At 36.4% G+C, this 26,032-nt stretch overlaps 1 protein-coding gene across 1 annotated transcript in view; it reads left to right on the top strand.

The window, feature by feature from the left end:
• LOC115126083 (secreted frizzled-related protein 5-like) overlaps window positions 1–26,032 on the top strand; it is a 59,443-nt gene that overhangs the window by 12,838 nt on the left and 20,573 nt on the right. The window contains exon 2 of the mRNA XM_065023053.1: window positions 7,033–7,110. Within this exon, the coding sequence (XP_064879125.1) occupies window positions 7,033–7,110 (78 nt within the window). The remainder of the gene's footprint in view (window positions 1–7,032; window positions 7,111–26,032) is intronic.

Below are 26,032 nucleotides of genomic sequence, written 5' to 3'. Positions count from 1 at the left end.
CACGCACGACCACACACACACACACGCACGACCACACACACACACGCACGACCACACACACGCACGACCACACACACACACATGTTTGCACAAATACACGCACACTCCTGAGCATCACAGAGGTTTTTATGTGTAGAATGTCTAGTTGAAACTATGCACAGGTCATAATCTCATGGTTCATTTAGGCCCTTTAATTTACGAGCAGCGACACTTCTGACATAAACCGCTGCTGTGGATGGGGATGAAATACACACACACACAGACATGAAATACAGCTTGTGATTTATGTCCGCGAGGCTAACATCTGTTAAAATGCAGCATGCTCACTGACAGAGGAGCGCTTAAACATCGCACTGCGTGCCGACCCCCGGGACCATTAAAACACAACACGATTCTCACATCTGTAGAATTTCTATATCCACTTTGTGTGTGTGTGTGTGTGTGTCCTCTACAGAACAGAAATAATTTTCTCCAGTCATAGCTCTATCCAGGATGACTACAGGGTACAGATATATATGCATGTACTCAGAGAGAGAGAGAGAGAGAGAGAGAGAGAGAGGGGGGGGGAGAGAGAGAGAGGGGTAGAGAGAGAGGGGGGGCCTTTGAATTGAGTGGGGTAGAGAGGGATGGAGAGAGGGTCGGCTCCCAGCCCATTCTCCTCTCAGGGTTAAAAGGTTATCACCTGGTCCTAACTAGCCGTCTGGCCTGATAATGACAGGGGTCAGAGTTCAATGTGCCTCACTGCGCTGGGTCGCATTGAGGTGAACCCCTTAGTCACACAGAAACCTTCAGTGTGTGTGTGTGTGTGTGTGTGTGTGTCCAGCTCATGCCTTATTGTCAGCACCACACAATTAAAGCCCTGACCCTCTGTCTGGCCGGCTTCACTGTGTTAATGCATGGGAACTCTCACAGTGGAAAAACTCAACAGTTAATATCTCTCTCTCTTCTCTCTCTCGATCTCTCACACACACACACACACTCTCTCTCTCTCTCTTTCTCCCTCTTGGCTCAGCCTGTTTTGAATGATTCACTTGAAGGCTGTTATGTCTTATTCAGTCTGTAGGGTAATAGTTTCACTGGGGTGGTGTTGTGCTGTTATGTCTTATTCAGTGCCAGGGTATGTGTCAAGAAAATGCATTCCTTCTATGCAGCACAATCAACACTCTGCTCTGCTCTGTCCCGTTTAGTCATTAACAGGGGAAATCATTAGACTGGGCTGGCTGCAGTAAGTGACTACGTCCCCAATGGCACCCTATTCCCTATATTTGAAGATTTTGTCATTTTGATTTGTGATGCTCTCTGAATTTAAATGAACGATTAGGTCATAAAATATACCAAACTCATAGATTTATCTTTAAAAATTGAATAATGTTGTCTAAACTCAACGTTACCAAATGAGGGATGTTGTGTGGGGAGAGGATGGCAAAGTATTTACCACAACTTTAAGCAAAAGTCCAGCAGAGCTAACCATGAGCAAACTATATCTAACCATGAGCTAACTATATCTAACCATGAGCTAACTATATCTAACATGAGCTAACTATATCTAACCATGAGCTAACTATATCTAACCATGAGCTAACTATATCTAACCATGAGCTAACTATATCTAACATGAGCTAACTATATCTAACCATGAGCTAACTATATCTAACCATGAGCTAACTATATCTAACCATGAGCTAACTATATCTAACCATGAGCTAACTATATCTAACCATGAGCTAACTATATCTAACATGAGCTAACTATATCTAACCATGAGCTAACTATATCTAACCATGAGCTAACTATATCTAACCATGAGCTAACTATATCTAACCATGAGCTAACTATATCTAACCATGAGCTAACTATATCTAACAACCACATCCTTACCCCCCCGCTGTCTCCCCTCCTGCTCTCTTTCTCTCTTTCCCAAACCTTTGTTCTGTATATCAATGAACTGACACACACACACACAAACACACACACACACGCACACGCACACAGACATGCTCATAGGCACAGACACACACACGCACAAACAGACACACCATGCTTCATAACCAAAATATACAACTTCTCAAATTAAAACATTTTCTCCAGAGTAATTGCAGTGCAAACATTAATCAGGATCATGCACTATATATTCCCTCTACAGCAAATAACTTCTGACAGTCTGCTTCTAAACAAATGCTACGGACTAGACCAGGGACTCAAACAGCACAGTGTTACAGTCTAGACCAGGGACTCAAACAGCAGTGTTACAGTCTAGACCAGGGACTCAAACAGCACAGTGTTACAGTCTAGACCAGGGACTCAAACAGCAGTGTTACAGTCTAGACCAGGGACTCAAACAGCACAGTGTTACAGTCAAGACCAGGGACTCAAACAGCACAGTGTTACAGTCTAGACCAGGGACTCAAACAGCACAGTGTTACAGTCTAGACCAGGGACTCAAACAGCAGTGTTACAGTCTAGATCAGGGACTCAAACAGCACAGTGTTACAGTCTAGACCAGGGACTCAAACAGCAGTGTTACAGTCTAGACCAGGGACTCAAACAGCACAGTGTTACAGACTAGACCAGGGACTCAAACAGCACAGTGTTACAGTCTAGACCAGGGACTCAAACAGCAGTGTTACAGTCTAGACCAGGGACTCAAACAGCAGTGTTACAGTCTAGACCAGGGACTCAAACAGCACAGTGTTACAGTCTAGACCAGGGACTCAAACAGCAGTGTTACAGTCTAGACCAGGGACTCAAACAGCACAGTGTTACAGTCTAGACCAGGGACTCAAACAGCAGTGTTACAGTCTAGACCAGGGACTCAAACAGCAGTGTTACAGTCTAGACCAGGGACTCAAACAGCAGTGTTACAGTCTAGACCAGGGACTCAAACAGCACAGTGTTACAGTCTAGACCAGGGACTCAAACAGCAGTGTTACAGTCTAGACCAGGGACTCAAACAGCACAGTGTTACAGTCTAGACCAGGGACTCAAACAGCACAGTGTTACAGTCTAGACCAGGGACTCAAACAGCACAGTGTTACAGTCTAGACCAGGGACTCAAACAGCAGTGTTACAGTCTAGATCAGGGACTCAAACAGCACAGTGTTACAGTCTAGACCAGGGACTCAAACAGCAGTGTTACAGTCTAGACCAGGGACTCAAACAGCACAGTGTTACAGACTAGACCAGGGACTCAAACAGCACAGTGTTACAGTCTAGACCAGGGACTCAAACAGCAGTGTTACAGTCTAGACCAGGGACTCAAACAGCAGTGTTACAGTCTAGACCAGGGACTCAAACAGCACAGTGTTACAGTCTAGACCAGGGACTCAAACAGCAGTGTTACAGTCTAGACCAGGGACTCAAACAGCACAGTGTTACAGTCTAGACCAGGGACTCAAACAGCAGTGTTACAGTCTAGACCAGGGACTCAAACAGCAGTGTTACAGTCTAGACCAGGGACTCAAACAGCAGTGTTACAATCTAGACCAGGGACTCAAACAGCACAGTGTTACAGTCTAGACCAGGGACTCAAACAGCAGTGTTACAGTCTAGACCAGGGACTCAAACAGGCTGTTCTGTATACTGAATGAACCAATTGATTCTCTACTCTACTACCCTACTCTGCTCTATACTCTACTCTACTACCCTATTCTGCTCTATACTCTACTCTACTCTACTCCACTACTCTATTCTGCTCTATACTCTACTCTACTGCTTGCTCTACTCTACTCTGCCCTATACTCTGCTCTACTCTACTCTAGTCTGTTCAAAACTCTACTCTACTCTGCTCTGCACTTTGCTTTACTCGGCTCTATACTCTACTCTGCTCTGCTCTACTCTGCACTGTTCTGCTCTACTTTGCTCTACTCTACTCTATTACCCTTAACTGATCTCCACTCTGTGCTATACTCTGCTTCTACTCTGCTCCACTCTACTCTGCTACTCTGCTCTACCCTACCCTACACCCAGAGTAGAGTTACTCTGCTCTATTCCACTATCCTGGCTTGCTCTATACAGTACTCTATTCTACTACCCTACTCTGCTCTCCACTCTGCGCTATACTCTGCTCTACTCTATACTCTACTCTACTATCTACTCTCACTGCTCTACTCTACTCTGCTCTTTTCTACTCTGCCCTGTTCTACTCTGCTTGCTCTACTCTACTCTGCCATATACTCTGCTCTACTCTACCCTGCCCTATACTCTGCTCTGCTCTACTTTACTCTAGTCTGTTCTATACTCTACTCTACTCTGCACTCTGCTCAACTCTGCTCTATACTCTACTCTGCTCTACTCTGCACTGTTCTACTGTGCTTTGCTCTACTCTATTACCCTTAACTGCCCTCCACTCTGTGCTGTACTCTGCTCTACTCTACTCTACTACCCTAGCTTGCTCTATACTGTTCTCTACTCTACTACCCAAATCTGCTCTATACTCTACTCTACTCTACTCTACTCTACTAGTGTCTATACTCAACTTTACTACCCTACTCTGCTCTCTACTCTACTATGCTCTACTCTACTCTACTCTAGTCTATTCTGCTCTAGTCTACTCTCCTATACTCTTATCCAGTCTGCTCTATACTCTACTCTATTCTACTCGACTCTACTCTACTACCCTGGCTTACTCTATACTGTACTCTACTATCCTGTTCTGCTCTCTACTCTACTCTAATACCCTACTCTGCTTTCCACTCTGCACCTATACTCTGCTCTACTCTAATCTACTCCACTCTGCTCTACTCCACTCTACCCTACTCTACTCTGCTCTGTACTCTGCTCTACTCTACTCTAGTCTGCTCTACTCTACACTCTACTCTGCTCTGCTCTGCTCTATACTCCACTCTACTCTACTCTATGCTCTACTCTACTATCTATGCTCTGCTCTGCTCTGCTCTGCTCTGCTGTTCTCTACTCTACTACCCAAATCTGCTCTACTCTACTCTACTATGCTCTACTCTACTCTAGTCTATTCTGCTCTATTCTACTCTCCTATACTCTTATCCACTCTGCTCTATACTCTACTCTATTCTACTCGACTCTACTCTACTCTACTACCCTGGCTTACTCTATACTGTACTCTACTATACTACCCTACTCTGCTCTACAGTCTACTCTACTATCCTGTTCTGCTCTCTACTCTACTCTATTACCCTACTCTGCTTTCCACTCTGCACCTATACTCTGCTCTACTCTAATCTACTCCACTCTGCTCTACTCCACTCTACCCTACTCTACTCTGCTCTGTACTCTGCTCTACTCTACTCTAGTCTGCTCTACTCTACACTCTACTCTACTCTACTCTATGCTCTACTCTACTTTCTACTCTATGCTCTGCTCTGCTCTGCATGGCTCTACTCTACTCTGCTCTGCTCTTTTCTACTCTGCCCTGTTATACTCTGCTTGCTCTACTCTACTCTGCCCTACACTCTGCTCTACTCTACTCTGCCCTATACTCTGCTCTACTCTACTCTAGTCTGTTCGGAACTCTACTCTACTCTGCTCTGCACTCTGCTTTACTCTACTCTGCTCTGCTCTACTCTGCACTGTTCTACTCTACTTTGCTCTACTCTACTCTATTACCCTTAACTGATCTCCACTCTGTGCTATACTCTGCTCTACTCTGCTCTACTCTACTCTACTCTACTACCCTAGCTTGCTCTATACTGTTCTCTACTCTACTACCCGAATCTGCTCTATACTCCACTCTACTCTACTCTTCTCTACTCTACTCTACTCTACGACCCCATTCTGCTCTATATTCTGCTCGTGTCTATACTCAATTCTACTACCCTACTCTGCTCGCTACTCTACTCTGCTCTGCTCTACTCTACTCTACTCTACTCTACTCTACTCTACTCTACTCTACTCTACTCACCTATACTCACCTCCTCTCTGCTCTACTCTACTCTACTCTGCTCTACTCTACTCTACTCTACTCTACTCTACTCTGCTCTATACTCTACTCTGCTCTGCTCCACTCTACTGCTGTCCGCTCTACTCTGCTCTACTCTACTTTCCTTTACTCTTCTCTGCTCTAAAATCTACACTATACTCTGCTCTGCTCTGCTCTACTCTATACACTGCTCTACTCTACTCTGCTCTACTCTGCTCGAAACTCTACTCTACTCTGCTGTACTCGACTCTACTCTGCTTCTACTCTGCTCTATACTCTACTCTGTTCTAATCTGCACTTCTCGACTCTATTCAGCTCTACTCAGCTCTATACTCGGCAAAATACTCTACTCTGTACTCTGCTCTACTCTACTCTGCTCTATACTCTAATTTACTTTATACTCCGCTGTACTCTTTTTCTATACTCTGCTCTACTCTACTCTGCTCTGCTCTATACTGTACGTTACCCTACTCTGTACTCTACTATACTCATCTCTATGCTCTACTCTACTCTATACTCTGCTCTAGTCTGTTCTATGCTCTACTCTCTATACTCTACTTTTCTCTGCTATATATTCGACTATACTCTGCTATATTCTTCATTCTAATCTGCTGTATACTCTGCTCTACTCTGTTCTATGCTCTACTCCGTCCGATACACAACAATTACATGCCCTATACTCCACCATACTATGCTCTATACTCTACTATACTCTGCTCTACACTCTACTATACTCTGCACTGTACTCTACTACACTCTGTTCTATGCTATACCCCACTCGATACACTACAATGCTATGCCCTATACTCTACTATACTCTGCTCTATACTCTACTATACTCTGCTCTATACTCTACTCTGCTCTATACTCTAGTCTACTCCCTTCTTGCTGCTGATTATATGAACCATCTAATTATCCTCTACTGTACCTGTTGTCTAACCTAGCTACAATTATGACATGTATTGTAGGCTCCTAAACCCAACACCTACCGTCATTGTCAAGAGCTTCGGATCTCTTGGTGTAACAGCTGAGGTGTTGGGTTGACGGTCCGAAGGTCCAAGGCTCAAACCCCAGGTGGGACTGCACTCTGACTTTGCTACAATATCAATCATTCTCCTCTCTCTCTCTTTTCTCCCCAGCATCTAAAGTCTGTCCTCCATGTGATAACCAACTGAAAGCTGACAACATCATGGAGCATTACTGTGCCAGTGACTTTGGTAAGAGCTACACACACACACACACACTCAAACATGTGACAGAGCTATTCAGTTTCTAGGAGCAGCCTTGTGATGTGTGTAGTTAAATGAGACCATGGTTCTAGTTTGACTCCATACAGTAGATTGTCTTCTCAAACACTAACACACACGCTCACACACACACACACACACACACACACACACACACACACACACACACACACACACACACACACACACACACACACACACACTAATGCACACACTAACAGACACACACACACACAAATCTCACTCCAGAGACGATGACAGTAATGAGAAACACAATGTTGAGGGCTCACAGCCACAATACAACAGTACTCCTCACACACACACACACATTTTCCATTACACACTCTATCACACACACACACAAACTCTCACACGCATGCATGCAAGCATGCACAGAGACACAAACACACACAGATATGCAGACTCCCTCACACATAGACAAGCAGAAATTGTTAAGGACTACATCAGCTAACTGCGACATCACCACCACATGTAACTGGTGAGGAGAACCATGATAATGAATCCATTACAATATGGGATACATACAATATCTGATAGAATGACAACAGTATGTCCTGTGTCAGGAAGTCCAGTTAGCAGGCTGTGTTCAAGCTCAGTTAAAGTACATTTTGGAACAATTCAATGTAATTATTTACTCATTTTGTGCCATGTCGTGTTTTGAATGTTACAGTTCAGGCAATGTCCCAATGATAACGTCCATACAACATTGAGGTAACGTCTCCGTCTGTCGTTCCCTGAATGTAATTATGGTCCCAGCAGGACACACTGAGTTGAATGTCCTCTGTTCGCCAAGTCTTTTAGCTGGTCCCTGTAAGACTATAACTCTGAAAAGCGTCTACATTTAACACTCCCTCGAACGTTGCCAGAGTCTTCAGAGTTGATCATGTTCTGGATTGGCTGTAGTGTGTAGAAATCATGTTGTGTGGGTGTAAGTTTAGAGAAAAGCCTCAGCCAGTCTTTGGAGGATTGTGTAAAACTCTCCATTGAATTATTATGATAATCATGGATACTGACCAAGCTGTCCACATCCCTAGTGGCAAACGTTTTTCAAAATAGCATAGTGTAGCAACACAATTCAACCAGTCTTTCCTTTTTTGGTTCATTTGATCACATAGAATGGAGGTTCAAACACAGGCAAACTTACCCCCAAATGTAAGATATTATCCAATACTGTATATATCCAATATATATCCAATATATATTTGATGACCTTTTATCACCAGTGAACATGATAGCAGCCATAACTGATATTACTGAGAAGTGAACATGATAGCAGCTATAACTGATATTACTGAGAAGTGAACATGATACCAGACAGAACTGATATTACTGAGAAGTGAACATGATAGCAGACAGAACTGATATTACTGAGAAGTGAACATGATAGCAGACAGAACTGATATTACTGAGAAGTGAACATGATACCAGCCAGAACTTACATTAAGTTAACATGATACCTGCCAGAACTTACATTAAGTTAACATGATACCAGCCAGAACTTACATTAAGTTAACATGATACCAGCCAGAACTTACATTAAGTTAACATGATACCAGCCAGAACTTACATTAAGTTAACATGATACCTGCCAGAACTTACATTAAGTTAATTAACATGATACCAGCCATAACTTACATTAAGTTAATTAACATGATACCAGCCAGAACTTACATTAAGTTAACATGATACCAGCCATAACTTACATTAAGTTAACATGATACCAGCCAGAACTTACATTAAGTTAATTAACATGATACCAGCCAGAACTTACATTAAGTTAATTAACATGATACCAGCCAGAACTTACATTAAGTTAATTAACATGATACCAGCCATAACTTACATTAAGTTAACATGATACCAGCCATAACTTACATTAAGTTAACATGATACCAGCCATAACTTACATTAAGTTAACATGATACCAGCCAGAACTTATATTAAGTTAACATGATACCAGCCATAACTTACATTAAGTTAACATGATACCAGCCATAACTTACATTAAGTTAACATGATACCAGCCATAACTTACATTAAGTTAATGAACATGATACCAGCCAGAACTTACATTAAGTTAACATGATACCAGCCATAACTTACATTAAGTTAACATGATACCAGCCATAACTTACATTAAGTTAACATGATACCAGCCATAACTTACATTAAGTTAACATGATACCAGCCAGAACTTACATTAAGTTAACATGATACCAGCCAGAACTTACATTAAGTTAACATGATACCAGCCAGAACTTACATTAAGTTAACATGATACCAGCCATAACTTACATTAAGTTAACATGATACCAGCCAGAACTTACATTAAGTTAACATGATACCAGCCATAACTTACATTAAGTTAACATGATACCAGCCATAACTTACATTAAGTTAACATGATACCAGCCATAACTTACATTAAGTTAACATGATACCAGCCATAACTTACATTAAGTTAACATGATACCAGCCAGAACTTACATTAAGTTAACATGATACCAGCCAGAACTTACATTAAGTTAACATGATACCAGCCATAACTTACATTAAGTTAACATGATACCAGCCAGAACTTACATTAAGTTAACATGATACCAGCCATAACTTACATTAAGTTAACATGATACAAGCCATAACTTACATTAAGTTAACATGATACCAGCCATAACTTACATTAAGTTAACATGATACCAGCCAGAACTTACATTAAGTTAACATGATACCAGCCAGAACTTACATTAAGTTAACATGATACCAGCCATAACTTACATTAAGTTAACATGATACCAGCCAGAACTTACATTAAGTTAACATGATACCAGCCAGAACTTACATTAAGTTAACATGATACCAGCCAGAACTTACATTAAGTTAACATGATACCAGCCATAACTTACATTAAGTTAACATGATACCAGCCATAACTTACATTAAGTTAACATGATACCAGCCAGAACTTACATTAAGTTAACATGATACCAGCCAGAACTTACATTAAGTTAACATGATACCAGCCAGAACTTACATTAAGTTAACATGATACCAGCCATAACTTACATTAAGTTAACATGATACCAGCCAGAACTTACATTAAGTTAACATGATACCAGCCAGAACTTACATTAAGTTAACATGATACCAGCCATAACTTACATTAAGTTAACATGATACCAGCCAGAACTTACATTAAGTTAACATGATACCAGCCATAACTTACATTAAGTTAACATGATACCAGCCATAACTTACATTAAGTTAATTAACATGATACCAGCCAGAACTTACATTAAGTTAACATGATACCAGCCATAACTTACATTAAGTTAATTAACATGATACCAGCCAGAACTTACATTAAGTTAACATGATACCAGCCAGAACTTACATTAAGTTAATTAACATGATACCAGCCAGAACTTACATTAAGTTAACATGATACCAGCCATAACTTACATTAAGTTAACATGATACCAGCCAGAACTTACATTAAGTTAATTAACATGATACCAGCCAGAACTTACATTAAGTTAACATGATACCAGCCAGAACTTACATTAAGTTAATTAACATGATACCAGCCAGAACTTACATTAAGTTAACATGATACCAGCCATAACTTACATTAAGTTAACATGATACCAGCCAGAACTTACATTAAGTTAATTAACATGATACCAGCCAGAACTTACATTAAGTTAACATGATACCAGCCAGAACTTACATTAAGTTAACATGATACCAGCCAGAACTTACATTAAGTTAATTAACATGATACCAGCCAGAACTTACATTAAGTTAACATGATACCAGCCATAACTTACATTAAGTTAACATGATACCAGCCAGAACTTACATTAAGTTAACATGATACCAGCCAGAACTTACATTAAGTTAACATGATACCAGCCATAACTTACATTAAGAATTAAGTTAACATGATACCAGCCAGAACTTACATTAAGTTAACATGATACCAGCCAGAACTTACATTAAGTTAACATGATACCAGCCAGAACTTACATTAAGTTAATTAACATGATACCAGCCATAACTTACATTAAGTTAACATGATACCAGCCAGAACTTACATTAAGTTAATTAACATGATACCAGCCAGAACTTACATTAAGTTAACATGATACCAGCCAGAACTTACATTAAGTTAACATGATACCAGCCAGAACTTACATTAAGTTAACATGATACCAGCCAGAACTTACATTAAGTTAACATGATACCAGCCAGAACTTACATTAAGTTAACATGATACCAGCCAGAACTTACATTAAGTTAACATGATACCAGCCAGAACTTACATTAAGTTAATTAACATGATACCAGCCAGAACTTACATTAAGTTAACATGATACCAGCCAGACCTTACATTAAGTTAACATGATACCAGCCAGAACTTACATTAAGTTACATTAAGTTAATTAACATGATACCAGCCAGAACTTACATTAAGTTAACATGATACCAGCCAGAACTTACATTAAGTTAACATGATACCAGCCAGAACTTACATTAAGTTAACATGATACCAGCCAGAACTTACATTAAGTTAATTAACATGATACCAGCCAGAACTTACATTAAGTTAATTAACATGATACCAGCCATTAACTTACATTAAGTTAATTAACATGATACCAGCCAGAACTTACATTAAGTTAACATGATACCAGCCAGAACTTACATTAAGTTAACATGATACCAGCCAGAACTTACATTAAGTTAACATGATACCAGCCAGAACTTACATTAAGTTAACATGATACCTGCCAGAACTTACATTAAGTTAATTAACATGATACCAGCCAGAACTTACATTAAGTTAACATGATACCTGCCAGAACTTACATTAAGTTAATTAACATGATACCAGCCAGAACTTACATTAAGTTAACATGATACCAGCCAGAACTTACATTAAGTTAATTAACATGATACCAGCCAAAACTTACATTAAGTTAACATGATACCAGCCAGAACTTACATTAAGTTAACATGATACCAGCCAGAACTTACATTAAGTTAACATGATACCTGCCAGAACTTACATTAAGTTAATTAACATGATACCAGCCAGAACTTACATTAAGTTAACATGATACCAGCCAGAACTTACATTAAGTTAACATGATACCAGCCAGAACTTACATTAAGTTAACATGATACCAGCCATAACTTACATTAAGTTAACATGATACCAGCCAGAACTTACATTAAGTTAATTAACATGATACCAGCCAGAACTTACATTAAGTTAACATGATACCAGCCAGAACTTACATTAAGTTAACATGATACCAGCCAGAACTTACATTAAGTTAACATGATACCTGCCAGAACTTACATTAAGTTAATTAACATGATACCAGCCAGAACTTACATTAAGTTAACATGATACCTGCCAGAACTTACATTAAGTTAATTAACATGATACCAGCCAGAACTTACATTAAGTTAACATGATACCAGCCAGAACTTACATTAAGTTAATTAACATGATACCAGCCAGAACTTACATTAAGTTAACATGATACCAGCCAGAACTTACATTAAGTTAACATGATACCAGCCAGAACTTACATTAAGTTAACATGATACCAGCCAGAACTTACATTAAGTTAATTAACATGATACCAGCCAGAACTTACATTAAGTTAACATGATACCAGCCAGAACTTACATTAAGTTAACATGATACCTGCCAGAACTTACATTAAGTTAATTAACATGATACCAGCCAGAACTTACATTAAGTTAACATGATACCAGCCAGAACTTACATTAAGTTAACATGATACCTGCCAGAACTTACATTAAGTTAATTAACATGATACCAGCCAGAACTTACATTAAGTTAACATGATACCAGCCAGAACTTACATTAAGTTAATTAACATGATACCAGCCAGAACTTACATTAAGTTAACATGATACCAGCCATAACTTACATTAAGTTAACATGATACCAGCCAGAACTTACATTAAGTTAACATGATACCTGCCAGAACTTACATTAAGTTAACATGATACCAGCCAGAACTTACATTAAGTTAACATGATACCAGCCAGAACTTACATTAAGTTAACATGATACCAGCCAGAACTTACATTAAGTTAAAACATGATACCAGCCAGAACATACATTAAGTTAATTAACATGATACCAGCCAGAACTTACATTAAGTTAATTAACATGATACCAGCCAGAACTTACATTAAGTTAATTAACATGATACCAGCCATAACTTACATTAAGTTAACATGATACCAGCCAGAACTTACATTAAGTTAACATGATACCAGCCAGAACTTACATTAAGTTAACATGATACCAGCCAGAACTTACATTAAGTTAATTAACATGATACCAGCCATAACTTACATTAAGTTAACATGATACCAGCCAGAACTTACATTAAGTTAATTAACATGATACCAGCCAGAACTTACATTAAGTTAATTAACATGATACCAGCCAGAACTTACATTAAGTTAACATGATACCAGCCAGAACTTACATTAAGTTAACATGATACCAGCCAGAACTTACATTAAGTTAACATGATACCTGCCAGAACTTACATTAAGTTAATTAACATGATACCAGCCAGAACTTACATTAAGTTAACATGATACCTGCCAGAACTTACATTAAGTTAATTAACATGATACCAGCCAGAACTTACATTAAGTTAACATGATACCAGCCAGAACTTACATTAAGTTAATTAACATGATACCAGCCAGAACTTACATTAAGTTAACATGATACCAGCCAGAACTTACATTAAGTTAACATGATACCAGCCAGAACTTACATTAAGTTAACATGATACCTGCCAGAACTTACATTAAGTTAATTAACATGATACCAGCCAGAACTTACATTAAGTTAACATGATACCAGCCAGAACTTACATTAAGTTAAGTTAACATGATACCAGCCAGAACTTACATTAAGTTAACATGATACCTGCCAGAACTTACATTAAGTTAATTAACATGATACCAGCCAGAACTTACATTAAGTTAACATGATACCAGCCAGAACTTACATTAAGTTAATTAACATGATACCAGCCAGAACTTACATTAAGTTAACATGATACCAGCCATAACTTACATTAAGTTAACATGATACCAGCCAGAACTTACATTAAGTTAACATGATACCAGCCATAACTTACATTAAGTTAACATGATACCAGCCAGAACTTACATTAAGTTAACATGATACCAGCCATAACTTACATTAAGTTAACATGATACCAGCCATAACTTACATTAAGTTAACATGATACCTGCCAGAACTTACATTAAGTTAACATGATACCAGCCAGAACTTACATTAAGTTAATTAACATGATACCAGCCAGAACTTACATTAAGTTAACATGATACCAGCCATAACTTACATTAAGTTAACATGATACCAGCCAGAACTTACATTAAGTTAACATGATACCTGCCAGAACTTACATTAAGTTAATTAACATGATTACCAGCCAGAACTTACATTAAGTTAACATGATACCAGCCAGAACTTACATTAAGTTAATAAACCACTTAAGCTTAGGGCTTACTTTTTCGAACATTCTGTTAAAAATCGCGCAACATTTCAGCGCCCTGCTACTCATGCCAGGAATATAGTATATGCATATGATTAGTATGTGTGGATAGAAAACACTCAGACGTTTATAAAACTGGTTAAATCACAGCTGTGACTATAACAGAACGTGCATTACATCAAGTGCAGGAAAATCTGATCACTGAAAATGGAAAATATATCCATGCGCGACTTCAACCGATTGATAAAGGTGAACCACAATAAATGCGGCCGAGGTTGCAGTACCTACAGCTTCCACACGATGTCAACAGTCTTGTCATTTGCCTAGTCTTTGTTTCTTGGTCAAACGAACAAGAGACAGGCTTTTTCTTCAGGTCACCGACCGGATATTTTGGTTGAGATTTACCCGGACATTATTTCCAGACGTACCCCTATAGAATATACTTCGTCTCGTGATTAATTTGATCGCTTATTAACGTTTACTAATACCTAAAGTTGCATTACAAAAGTATTTCGAAGTGTTTTGTGAAAGTTTATCATCGACTTTTTTAATTTCAAAAAATGACGTTACGTTATAAGACGCTATTTTTTTTCGTTTATCACACAGTCTTCATAGATCGATATCTAGGCTATATATGGACCGATTTAATCGAAAAAAAAAGACCCAATAGTGATTATGGGACATCTAGGAGTGCCAACAAAGAAGATGGTCAAAGGTAATGAATGTTTTATATTTTATTTGTGCGGTTTGTGTAGCGCCGACTATGCTAATTATTTTGTTTACGTCCCCTGCGGGTCTTTTGGGGTGTTACATGCTATCAGATAATAGCTTCTCATGCTTTCGCCGAAAAGCATTTTAAAAATCTGACTTGTTGCCTGGATTCACAACGAGTGTAGCTTTAATTCAATACCCTGCATGTGTATTTTAATGAACGTTTGAGTTTTAACTAATACTATTAGCATTTAGCGTAGCGCATTTGCATTTCCAGATGTCTAGATGGGACGCCTGCGTGTCAGGTAGGAGCAAGAGGGTAATTAACATGATACCAGCCAGAACTTACATTAAGTTAACATGATACCAGCCATAACTTACATTAAGTTAACATGATACCTGCAAGAACTTACATTAAGTTAATTAACATGATACCAGCCAGAACTTACATTAAGTTAACATGATACCAGCCAGAACTTACATTAAGTTAACATGATACCTGCCAGAACTTACATTAAGTTAATTAACATGATACCAGCCAGAACTTACATTAAGTTAACATGATACCAGCCAGAACTTACATTAAGTTAATTAACATGATACCAGCCAGAACTTACATTAAGTTAACATGATACCAGCCATAACTTACATTAAGTTAACATGATACCAGCCAGAACTTACATTAAGTTAACATGATACCAGCCATAACTTACATTAAGTTAACATGATACCAGCCAGAACTTACATTAAGTTAACATGATACCAGCCATAACTTACATTAAGTTAACATGATACCAGCCATAACTTACATTAAGTTAACATGATACCTGCCAGAACTTACATTAAGTTAACATGATACCAGCCAGAACTTACATTAAGTTAACATGATACCAGCCAGAACTTACATTAAGTTAACATGATACCAGCCAGAACTTACATTAAGTTAAAACATGATACCAGCCAGAACATACATTAAGTTAATTAACATGATACCAGCCAGAACTTACATTAAGTTAATTAACATGATACCAGCCAGAACTTACATTAAGTTAAGTTAACATGATACCAGCCATAACTTACATTAAGTTAACATGATACCAGCCAGAACTTACATTAAGTTAAAACATGATACCAGCCAGAACATACATTACGTTAATTAACATGATACCAGCCAGAACTTACATTAAGTTAACATGATACCAGCCAGAACTTACATTAAGTTAACATGATACCAGCCAGAACTTACATTAAGTTAACATGATACCAGCCAGAACTTACATTAAGTTAATTAACATGATACCAGCCAGAACTTACATTAAGTTAACATGATACCAGCCAGAACTTACATTAAGTTAATTAACATGATACCAGCCAGAACTTACATTAAGTTAACATGATACCAGCCATAACTTACATTAAGTTAACATGATACCAGCCAGAACTTACATTAAGTTAATTAACATGATACCAGCCATAACTTACATTAAGTTAATTAACATGATACCAGCCAGAACTTACATTAAGTTAATTAACATGATACCAGCCAGAACGTACATGAAGTTAATTAACATGATACCAGCCATAACTTACATTAAGTTAACATGATACCAGCCATAACTTACATTAAGTTAACATGATACCAGCCATAACTTACATTAAGTTAACATGATACCAGCCATAACTTACATTAAGTTAACATGATACCAGCCAGAACTTACATTAAGTTAACATGATACCAGCCAGAACTTACATTAAGTTAACATGATACCAGCCAGAACTTACATTAAGTTAACATGATACCAGCCATAACTTACATTAAGTTAACATGATACCTGCCAGAACTTACATTAAGTTAACATGATACCAGCCAGAACTTACATTAAGTTAATTAACATGATACCAGCCATAACTTACATTAAGTTAATTAACATGATACCAGCCATACCAGCCAGAACTTACATTAAGTTAATTAACATGATACCAGCCAGAACTTACATTAAGTTAACATGATACCAGCCATAACTTACATTAAGTTAACATGATACCAGCCATAACTTACATTAAGTTAACATGATACCAGCCAGAACTTACATTAAGTTAACATGATACCAGCCAGAACTTACATTAAGTTAACATGATACCAGCCATAACTTACATTAAGTTAACATGATACCAGCCAGAACTTACATTAAGTTAACATGATACCAGCCAGAACTTACATTAAGTTAACATGATACCAGCCAGAATTTACATTAAGTTAATTAACATGATACCAGCCAGAACTTACATTAAGTTAACATGATACCAGCCAGAACTTACATTAAGTTAACATGATACCAGCCAGAACTTACATTAAGTTAACATGATACCAGCCATAACGTACATTAAGTTAATTAACATGATACCAGCCAGAACTTACATTAAGTTAACATGATACCAGCCATAACTTACATTAAGTTAACATGATACCAGCCAGAACTTACATTAAGTTAATTAACATGATACCAGCCATAACTTACATTAAGTTAATTAACATGATACCAGCCAGAACTTACATTAAGTTAATTAACATGATACCAGCCAGAACTTACATTAAGTTAATTAACATGATACCAGCCAGAACTTACATTAAGTTAACATGATACCAGCCATAACTTACATTAAGTTAACATGATACCAGCCAGAACTTACATTAAGTTAATTAACATGATACCAGCCATAACTTACATTAAGTTAACATGATACCAGCCAGAACTTACATTAAGTTAATTAACATGATACCAGCCATAACTTACATTAAGTTAATTAACATGATACCAGCCAGAACTTACATTAAGTTAATTAACATGATACCAGCCAGAACGTACATTAAGTTAATTAACATGATACCAGCCAGAACTTACATTAAGTTAACATGATACCAGCCATAACTTACATTAAGTTAACATGATACCAGCCATAACTTACATTAAGTTAACATGATACCAGCCAGAACTTACATTGAGTTAACATGATACCAGCCATAACTTACATTAAGTTAACATGATACCAGCCAGAACTTACATTAAGTTAACATGATACCAGCCATAACTTACATTAAGTTAACATGATACCAGCCAGAACTTACATTAAGTTAACATGATACCTGCCAGAACTTACATTAAGTTAACATGATACCAGCCATAACTTACATTAATTAACATGATACCAGCCATAACTTACATTAAGTTAATTAACATGATACCAGCCAGAACTTACATTAAGTTAATTAACATGATACCAGCCATAACTTACATTAAGTTAACATGATACCAGCCAGAACTTACATTAAGTTAACATGATACCAGCCAGAACTTACATTAAGTTAACATGATACCAGCCAGAACTTACATTAAGTTAATTAACATGATACCAGCCAGAACTTACATTAAGTTAACATGATACCAGCCAGAACTTACATTAAGTTAACATGATACCAGCCAGAACTTACATTAAGTTAACATGATACCAGCCATAACGTACATTAAGTTAATTAACATGATACCAGCCAGAACTTACATTAAGTTAACATGATACCAACCAGAACTTACATTAAGTTAACATGATACCAGCCAGAACTTACATTAAGTTAACATGATACCAGCCAGAACTTACATTAAGTTAATTAACATGATACCAGCCAGAACTTACATTAAGTTAATTAACATGATACCAGCCAGAACTTAAATTAAGTTAACATGATACCAGCCAGAACTTACATTAAGTTAACATGATACCAGCCAGAACTTACATTAAGTTAATTAACATGATACCAGCCAGAACTTACATTAAGTTAACATGATACCAGCCAGAACTTACATTAAGTTAATCAACATGATACCAGCCAGAACTTACATTAAGTTAACATGATACCAGCCAGAACTTACATGAAGTTAATTAACATGATACCAGCCATAACTTACATTAAGTTAACATGATACCAGCCAGAACTTACATTAAGTTAATTAACATGATACCAGCCAGAACTTACATTAAGTTAATTAACATGATACCAGCCAGAACTTACATTAAGTTAATTAACATGATACCAGCCATAACTTACATTAAGTTAACATGATACCAGCCAGAACTTACATTAAGTTAATTAACATGATACCAGCCATAACTTACATTAAGTTAACATGATACCAGCCATAACTTACATTAAGTTAACATGATACCAGCCATAACTTACATTAAGTTAACATGATACCAGCCATAACTTACATTAAGTTAACATGATACCAGCCATAACTTACATTAAGTTAACATGATACCAGCCAGAACTTACATTAAGTTAACATGATACCAGCCAGAACTTATATTAAGTTAACATGATACCAGCCATAACTTACATTAAGTTAACATGATACCAGCCATAACTTACATTAAGTTAACATGATACCAGCCAGAACTTATATTAAGTTAACATGATACCAGCCATAACTTACATTAAGTTAACATGATACCAGCCATAACTTACATTAAGTTAACATGATACCAGCCATAACTTACATTAAGTTAACATGATACCTGCCATAACTTACATTAAGTTAACATGATACCAGCCAGAACTTATATTAAGTTAACATGATACCAGCCATAACTTACATTAAGTTAACATGATACCAGCCAGAACTTACATTAAGTTAACATGATACCAGCCAGAACTTACATTAAGTTAATTAACATGATACCAGCCAGAACTTACATTAAGTTAACATGATACCAGCCATAACTTACATTAAGTTAATTAACATGATACCAGCCAGAACTTACATTAAGTTAACATGATACCAGCCATAACTTACATTAAGTTAACATGATACCAGCCAGAACTTACATTAAGTTAATTAACATGATACCAGCCATAACTTACATTAAGTTAATTAACATGATACCAGCCAGAACTTACATTAAGTTAATTAACATGATACCAGCCAGAACTTACATTAAGTTAATTAACATGATACCAGCCATAACTTACATTAAGTTAACATGATACCAGCCATAACTTACATTAAGTTAACATGATACCAGCCAGAACTTACATTAAGTTAATTAACATGATACCAGCCATAACTTACATTAAGTTAACATGATACCAGCCAGAACTTACATTAAGTTAATTAACATGATACCAGCCATAACTTACATTAAGTTAATTAACATGATACCAGCCAGAACTTACATTAAGTTAATTAACATGATACCAGCCAGAACTTACATTAAGTTAATTAACATGATACCAGCCAGAACTTACATTAAGTTAACATGATACCAGCCATAACTTACATTAAGTTAACATGATACCAGCCATAACTTACATTAAGTTAACATGATACCAGCCAGAACTTACATTGAGTTAACATGATACCAGCCATAACTTACATTAAGTTAACATGATACCAGCCAGAACTTACATTAAGTTAACATGATACCAGCCAGAACTTACATTAAGTTAACATGATACCAGCCAGAACTTACATTAAGTTAACATGATACCAGCCAGAACTTACATTAAGTTAACATGATACCAGCCATAACTTACATTAAGTTAACATGATACCAGCCAGAACTTACATTAAGTTAATTAACATGATACCAGCCAGAACTTACATTAAGTTAATTAACATGATACCAGCCATAACTTACATTAAGTTAACATGATACCAGCCAGAACTTACATTAAGTTAACATGATACCAGCCAGAACTTACATTAAGTTAACATGATACCAGCCATAACTTACATTAAGTTAATTAACATGATACCAGCCAGAACTTACATTAAGTTAACATGATACCAGCCAGAACTTACATTAAGTTAACATGATACCAGCCAGAACTTACATTAAGTTAACATGATACCAGCCAGAACTTACATTAAGTTAATTAACATGATACCAGCCAGAACTTACATTAAGTTAACATGATACCAGCCAGAACTTACATTAAGTTAACATGATACCAGCCAGAACTTACATTAAGTTAACATGATACCAGCCAGAACTTACATTAAGTTAATTAACATGATACCAGCCAGAACTTACATTAAGTTAATTAACATGATACCAGCCAGAACTTAAATTAAGTTAACATGATACCAGCCAGAACTTACATTAAGTTAACATGATACCAGCCAGAACTTACATTAAGTTAATTAACATGATACCAGCCAGAACTTACATTAAGTTAACATGATACCAGCCAGAACTTACATTAAGTTAATCAACATGATACCAGCCAGAACTTACATTAAGTTAACATGATACCAGCCAGAACTTACATGAAGTTAATTAACATGATACCAGCCATAACTTACATTAAGTTAACATGATACCAGCCAGAACTTACATTAAGTTAATTAACATGATACCAGCCAGAACTTACATTAAGTTAATTAACATGATACCAGCCAGAACTTACATTAAGTTAATTAACATGATACCAGCCATAACTTACATTAAGTTAACATGATACCAGCCAGAACTTACATTAAGTTAATTAACATGATACCAGCCATAACTTACATTAAGTTAACATGATACCAGCCATAACTTACATTAAGTTAACATGATACCAGCCATAACTTACATTAAGTTAACATGATACCAGCCATAACTTACATTAAGTTAACATGATACCAGCCAGAACTTACATTAAGTTAACATGATACCAGCCAGAACTTACATTAAGTTAACATGATACCAGCCAGAACTTATATTAAGTTAACATGATACCAGCCATAACTTACATTAAGTTAACATGATACCAGCCATAACTTACATTAAGTTAACATGATACCAGCCAGAACTTACATTAAGTTAACATGATACCAGCCAGAACTTACATTAAGTTAACATGATACCAGCCAGAACTTACATTAAGTTAACATGATACCAGCCATAACTTACATTAAGTTAACATGATACCAGCCATAACTTACATTAAGTTAACATGATACCAGCCAGAACTTATATTAAGTTAACATGATACCAGCCATAACTTACATTAAGTTAACATGATACCAGCCAGAACTTACATTAAGTTAACATGATACCAGCCAGAACTTACATTAAGTTAATTAACATGATACCAGCCAGAACTTACATTAGTTAACATGATACCAGCCAGAACTTACATTTAACATGATACCAGCCAGAACTTACATTAAGTTAATTAACATGATACCAGCCAGAACTTACATTAAGTTAATTAACATGATACCAGCCAGAACTTAATTAACATGATACCAGCCAGAACATGATTACATTAAGTTAACATGATACCAGCCAGAACTTACATTAAGTTAACATGATACCAGCCAGAACTTACATTAAGTTAATTAACATGATACCAGCCAGAACTTACATTAAGTTAACATGATACCAGCCAGAACTTACATTAAGTTAACATGATACCAGCCAGAACTTACATTAAGTTAACATGATACCAGCCATAACTTACATTAAGTTAATTAACATGATACCAGCCAGAACTTACATTAAGTTAACATGATACCAGCCAGAACTTACATTAAGTTAATTAACATGATACCAGCCAGAACTTACATTAAGTTAACATGATACCAGCCAGAACTTACATTAAGTTAATTAACATGATACCAGCCAGAACTTACATTAAGTTAACATGATACCAGCCAGAACTTACATTAAGTTAACATGATACCAGCCATAACTTACATTAAGTTAACATGATACCAGCCAGAACTTACATTAAGTTAACATGATACCAGCCAGAACTTACATTAAGTTAATTACATTAAGTTAACATGATACCAGCCAGAACTTACATTAAGTTAACATGATACCAGCCAGAACTTACATTAAGTTAACATGATACCAGCCAGAACTTACATTAAGTTAACATGATACCAGCCAGAACTTACATTAAGTTAACATGATACCAGCCAGAACTTACATTAAGTTAACATGATACCAGCCAGAACTTACATTAAGTTAACATGATACCAGCCAGAACTTACATTAAGTTAATTAACATGATACCAGCCATAACTTACATTAAGTTAACATGATACCAGCCAGAACTTACATTAAGTTAATTAACATGATACCAGCCAGAACTTACATTAAGTTAACATGATACCAGCCAGAACTTACATTAAGTTAACATGATACCAGCCAGAACTTACATTAAGTTAATTAACATGATACCAGCCAGAACTTACATTAAGTTAACATGATACCAGCCAGAACTTACATTAAGTTAACATGATACCAGCCATAACTTACATTAAGTTAACATGATACCAGCCAGAACTTACATTAAGTTAATTAACATGATACCAGCCATAACTTACATTAAGTTAACATGATACCAGCCAGAACTTACATTAAGTTAACATGATACCAGCCAGAACTTACATTAAGTTAACATGATACCAGCCAGAACTTACATTAAGTTAATTAACATGATACCAGCCAGAACTTACATTAAGTTAACATGATACCAGCCAGAACTTACATTAAGTTAACATGATACCAGCCATAACTTACATTAAGTTAACATGATACCAGCCAGAACTTACATTAAGTTAACATGATACCAGCCAGAACTTACATTAAGTTAACATGATACCAGCCAGAACTTACATTAAGTTAACATGATACCAGCCAGAACTTACATTAAGTTAACATGATACCAGCCAGAACTTACATTAAGTTAACATGATACCAGCCAGAACTTACATTAAGTTAACATGATACCAGCCAGAACTTACATTAAGTTAACATGATACCAGCCAGAACTTACATTAAGTTAATTAACATGATACCAGCCAGAACTTACATTAAGTTAACATGATACCAGATACCAGCCAGAACTTACATTAAGTTAATTAACATGATACCAGCCAGAACTTACATTAAGTTAACATGATACCAGCCAGAACTTACATTAAGTTAACATGATACCAGCCAGAACTTACATTAAGTTAATTAACATGATACCAGCCAGAACTTACATTAAGTTAACATGATACCAGCCAGAACTTACATTAAGTTAACATGATACCAGCCAGAACTTACCAGAACTTACATTAAGTTAACATGATACCAGCCATAACTTACATTAAGTTAACATGATACCAGCCAGAACTTACATTAAGTTAACATGATACCAGCCATAACTTACACATTAAGTTAACATGATACCAGCCAGAACTTACATTAAGTTAACATGATACCAGTTAACTTACATTAAGTTAACATGATACCAGCCAGAACTTACATTAAGTTAACATGATACCAGCCATAACTTACATTAAGTTAATTAACATGATACCAGCCAGAACTTACATTAAGTTAACATGATACCAGCCATAACTTACATTAAGTTAATTAACATGATACCAGCCAGAACTTACATTAAGTTAACATGATACCAGCCAGAACTTACATTAAGTTAATTAACATGATACCAGCCAGAACTTACATTAAGTTAATTAACATGATACCAGCCATAACTTACATTAAGTTAATTAACATGATACCAGCCAGAACTTACATTAAGTTAACATGATACCAGCCAGAACTTACATTAAGTTAACATGATACCAGCCAGAACTTACATTAAGTTAATTAACATGATACCAGCCAGAACTTACATTAAGTTAACATGATACCAGCCAGAACTTACATTAAGTTAACATGATACCAGCCAGAACTTACATTAAGTTAATTAACATGATACCAGCCAGAACTTACATTAAGTTAATTAACATGATACCAGCCAGAACTTACATTAAGTTAACATGATACCAGCCAGAACTTACATTAAGTTAATTAACATGATACCAGCCAGAACTTACATTAAGTTAACATGATACCAGAACTTACATTAAGTTAACATGATACCAGCCAGAACTTACATTAAGTTAACATGATACCAGCCAGAACTTACATTAAGTTAATTAACATGATACCAGCCAGAACTTACATTAAGTTAATTAACATGATACCAGCCAGAACTTACATTAAGTTAATTAACATGATACCAGCCAGAACTTACATTAAGTTAACATGATACCAGCCAGAACTTACATTAAGTTAACATGATACCAGCCAGAACTTACATTAAGTTAATTAACATGATACCAGCCATAACTTACATTAAGTACATGATAACATGATACCAGCCAGAACTTACATTAAGTTAATTAACATGATACCAGCCAGAACTTACATTAAGTTAACATGATACCAGCCAGAACTTACATTAAGTTAACATGATACCAGCCAGAACTTACATTAAGTTAATTAACATGATACCAGCCAGAACTTACATTAAGTTAACATGATACCAGCCAGAACTTACATTAAGTTAACATGATACCAGCCAGAACTTACATTAAGTTAACATGATACCAGCCAGAACTTACATTAAGTTAATTAACATGATACCAGCCAGAAACTTAACATTAAGTTAAGTTAACATGATACCAGCCAGAACTTACATTAAGTTAATTAACATGATACCAGCCAGAACTTAC

This window comes from Oncorhynchus nerka, linkage group LG10 (genome assembly GCF_034236695.1).
Source record: "Oncorhynchus nerka isolate Pitt River linkage group LG10, Oner_Uvic_2.0, whole genome shotgun sequence".
NCBI lineage: Eukaryota > Metazoa > Chordata > Actinopteri > Salmoniformes > Salmonidae > Oncorhynchus > Oncorhynchus nerka.
The sequence above is the reverse complement of the archived record's forward strand: the minus strand, read 5'-3'. Positions and strand labels throughout refer to the sequence as shown.